Here is a 3,649-nt window from a genome sequence, read left to right on the forward strand (position 1 = left end):
TTGCTATGCAATATCCCAAACAAAGAGAATTCCAATCCTTATGAACTCCATATCGGGGGGAGCTCGATCAATTACCGGTCAATTCTCGGTTACGTCCATCGAGCTTTACATTGCAGAACCAGAGATTTGGTACGTGAAGGACTTATTTTCTGTGCCAATCTGGAATGACTGTTGTACTCGTCCTTGTACGACCCACATATGAGCATCTTGGGAGATATATATTTTTGTTTTCCAATAATGTTGTACATTTATTGACATAGCTGCGTAATGTAGTGTTTACTAAGTGAGCAACGGTGTACAGTGTAAAAACATAAGAATAAAGCATCTGCATTTAAGTGGACGTAATTTTATGAGAGTTAATATATGTTCATTAACATATGTGCGTATGTTGAGTTTGTTTTATGACGGAATATTTTGATAAGCTTTTTCTGTTATTTGACTTGTATTCATTTAATTCTCCATTCGAACATAACTGAAACGCAACGGCGCAGTCGTTTTCTCTGTCGAACGCGCTTTCTCGCTAGGAAAAAAAAAAGTGTCAACAACCTCTTCGCGCCATTATCGGGTCGCTGTTTTCCTCCGAGCCTTTCGGACAGGTGGTTTATGGGACTTTGAGTTTAAATGTGGGCCGTCCGCAACTATGACACAGCAGTAGTCGTCTGTTCATTCACTACGTTTCCCATCATTCAAGTCTCCAGGAAAGGACAGCAGGCTAGCAGCGATTGGTCGACTCTCGGTTCAAACTCAAAGCAACGTCCCTTATATGGGCATTGAACGCTCGAGCCTTTCATTCCGGCTTTTTATGCTAATTATATTCAAATGAACAGCTGTATGCGTTAGTAGTATGCGCATGCGCAGTACGTGTCGAGAATACGGCGACGATTCAAAGTTTTTGTTCAGTAAGTGCTTTTTCCCCCCTTCAGCTGATATTACGTTAGCCTACTATTATTGATTTGTCATCTTGTAAGTCGGCTGAACTTCTTGTTGTATAATAGCATCCCGACGTGCGTGTTTCCTGCAGCTACGAGCTAACTGTCTCGACAATGGGATTACGTGGAAGTGAACGAGAGCGTGGCGTGGTAATGGTAGCATTCGGCTAGCTAGCATGCTAAAAGCTAACAACAATGAACCGTATTTGGCGCTCTAGCGGACAAAAGTTTTAATTTAAAGGGAAGGATCCACTCGTCGGAACTTTTTGTGTTTGACAACTTGCATAAATTGCAAAAAATAAATAAAAAATCCGCACGTTAATTCCGTTTCGTAATCGCGACGGGTGCACATAATTCACCGAATAGGCGTAGCTTTTTGTTTCTGCTGCCCGCTTTTTTGTTTCGACTTTTCTTTCCTCGCGAACCAATCCACGGCCGAGCTGTTTTATCTTTAATTATTCGCATCGATTGTTTTTAAGCGTCTTTCCACTGACTTTCTTCCTCGTGTTTGCAGTTTCTTGACGAGTTTTTAGAAAAAGTAACCCTCCGGTGTCGGTGTAACGCTGGAGTCCGGAGCCCCGCGACTCGTTCACGGAGTGGTCGAAAGTTTGAATCCCGCATCAAAACGTGATGCGGGATTCACGTGTTGTTGTTGTTGTTGTTGTTTTTTATCGTTTGTTTCTTTTTAACCGCGGATTCATCATCTTGAAACGTCAACGTGATGTCAGCGCTGCTTAGCGTTTTTGCGTACTCTACGTTAAATTACAACAGTCTTTGGCCGTTGTCGCTTTAGCTTACGTCGTTTATTATTGGATGGAGTTGAAATAAATGTGGTGAACTAATTCCACGCGCATTTCTTTGCGTCTCTATTCGTCCTCGTGCAGGGACCGCCCCCCCCTTTCAGTCTGCCTGGGTGGGGGGGGGGGGTAGTTAACCTGCTTTCTGTTGCCCTTTTCAGATTTCTGCCACTGCCCCCAAAAAACAAGAGAGACTGACAATGTTTGGCTTTCACAAGTCAAAGATCTACCGGAGTAACGACGGCTGCTGCATCTGCAAAACCAAGTCGTCCAGCTCGCGCTTCACAGACAGCGGGCGATACGAAGAGACGTTCAGGCTCTGCTTCGGGTAAAAAATAGAAAAAGAAAAGTGCATTCTCTCCCGTTAACCCGGCTGCGATCGCTAACGGGACGGCGTCTGTTCACGTTTGATCCAGGCTGTGTGAAGGCCGCGCGGGAGACATCTGCAACGCCTGCGTGCTGCTGGTGAAGAGGTGGAAGAAGCTGCCAAACGGGTCCAAGAAGAACTGGAACCACGTGAGCGACGTTCCATCCGAGCGGGCCGGAGAGTGTTTGTGTCTCGTTGTCGTCGCGCTAATGACGGGTCGGGGGGGGCGTCTCGCCAGGTCGTGGATGCCAGAGCTGGACCGGGCTTCAAGATGACCAAACCCAAGAAGATCAAGAGCGCTGATGGGAAGAAGAAAAGCAAGCTGAAGAAGCTCCGCAAGTTAAACAGGCAAAGTGAGTTGTTTGAAGTGACTCGGATGTGTTTCGTTGCTTCGTCTTTTCGGCATGAAAATTATTCACGAGTCGTCTGAAAGGAAATGATTGTTTGCTTTCCACGTTGCAAGTGCAACTAAAGGTACCGGAAACGTTGCACAAATGATTGATTTTACAGTCGCGTGTGACTTTTGCATGTTTAAATTCGTCTAAACTAAGGATAAGGATAATATGTGGCTCTTGCTATTGTGCATGTTTTACCTTCATGTTGGCTCTGATGATTAAACAAAGCAATTTGAAGTGTTAATAATGTAACTTAATATTACGCTACAGGGCGTTTCACTATTTGCTTGCCCAATAAAAAGAAAATGAAACCTCAGATTAAAGTTCATTGATGCTGCTCTGATTTAAATCCACATTTTTCTTTGACCCTTTTTAAATGCTGCCTTCTATTTTATCACATTAAAAAACATGGCTGTAAAGGAGTTCTTCAAAGCTTTGATGGTGAAGCTGTTTGGTGTTCTATCGTCTTCCAAGCAGACTCCGATGCCCACAGCACCACCTCCAGCGCGTCTCCCGCACAGTCGCCCAGCTACAGCAACCAGTCGGACGACGGCTCTGACATCGAGACCAAACAGAGGCGCCCCACGCCGTCCGTCTTCTCCTTCCTGGATCGGTCCTACTGGAAGAGGTCAGCAAATCGGCCCGTTTGTCTTACTAATCAGTTTAAAGGGTTCATCACCTCATTAGGCTTTCGTGTTCCGTTTAGGCAAAAGGTGTGCTGCGGGATCGTCTACAAGGGGCAGTTTGGAGAGGTGATTATTGATCCTCGACTCTTCAAGCCCTGCTGCAGTTCCAAAAAACAGAAGACGCTGGTGTCGACGCAAGCGGCCGCGCACCTGCCCGACCCGCTCCCGCCGCAGCTCCCGGAGGGCGTGAAGGAAGACTGGTGATTTGTTTCTTTGAATCCCCTGCAGGGTTATCTACGGCATCCGCCTGGATTTGTCTCCAGTGGCAGACCTCCCCTCTCACACTCCTCCAAATGAATCTGTTACTTACCGTAGATGATTCTTTTTCTACTTTAAAGTCTCTTCCTTTTTTTATATATATTAAATCTTTTAAATAGTAAAAAACAAACACAACGGGCATTAGTGTTATTTATAGAATGAGTAAGAAAATGTTGAAGCTCCATTTGACTTATTTTTACATTTTTTGCATCGAGCG

General features: G+C 45.1%; 1 protein-coding gene across 1 annotated transcript; it reads left to right on the plus strand.

Annotated features, from left to right (window-relative positions):
- Window positions 1-1,926: 1,926 nt before the first annotated feature.
- On the plus strand, window positions 1,927-3,378 carry sinhcafl (SIN3-HDAC complex associated factor, like). Its single transcript, XM_068738804.1, has 5 exons — window positions 1,927-2,054; window positions 2,143-2,242; window positions 2,332-2,446; window positions 2,966-3,116; window positions 3,195-3,378. Exons 1-5 carry the CDS (start codon window positions 1,927-1,929, stop codon window positions 3,376-3,378), a joined length of 678 nt encoding a protein of 225 aa, XP_068594905.1.
- The last annotated feature ends 271 nt before the right edge of the window (window positions 3,379-3,649 follow it).

Source organism: Brachionichthys hirsutus, chromosome 1 (assembly GCF_040956055.1).
Source record: "Brachionichthys hirsutus isolate HB-005 chromosome 1, CSIRO-AGI_Bhir_v1, whole genome shotgun sequence".
NCBI lineage: Eukaryota > Metazoa > Chordata > Actinopteri > Lophiiformes > Brachionichthyidae > Brachionichthys > Brachionichthys hirsutus.

Coding starts and splice junctions, on each gene's coding strand:
- sinhcafl (XM_068738804.1), top strand. CDS start 1,927: ATGTTTGGCTTTCACAAGTCAAAGATCTACCGGAGTAACGACGGCTGC. Junction 2,055..2,142: donor ACGTTCAGGCTCTGCTTCGG/GTAAAAAATAGA, acceptor CGTTTGATCCAG/GCTGTGTGAAGGCCGCGCGG. Junction 2,447..2,965: donor CCGCAAGTTAAACAGGCAAA/GTGAGTTGTTTG, acceptor TCTTCCAAGCAG/ACTCCGATGCCCACAGCACC.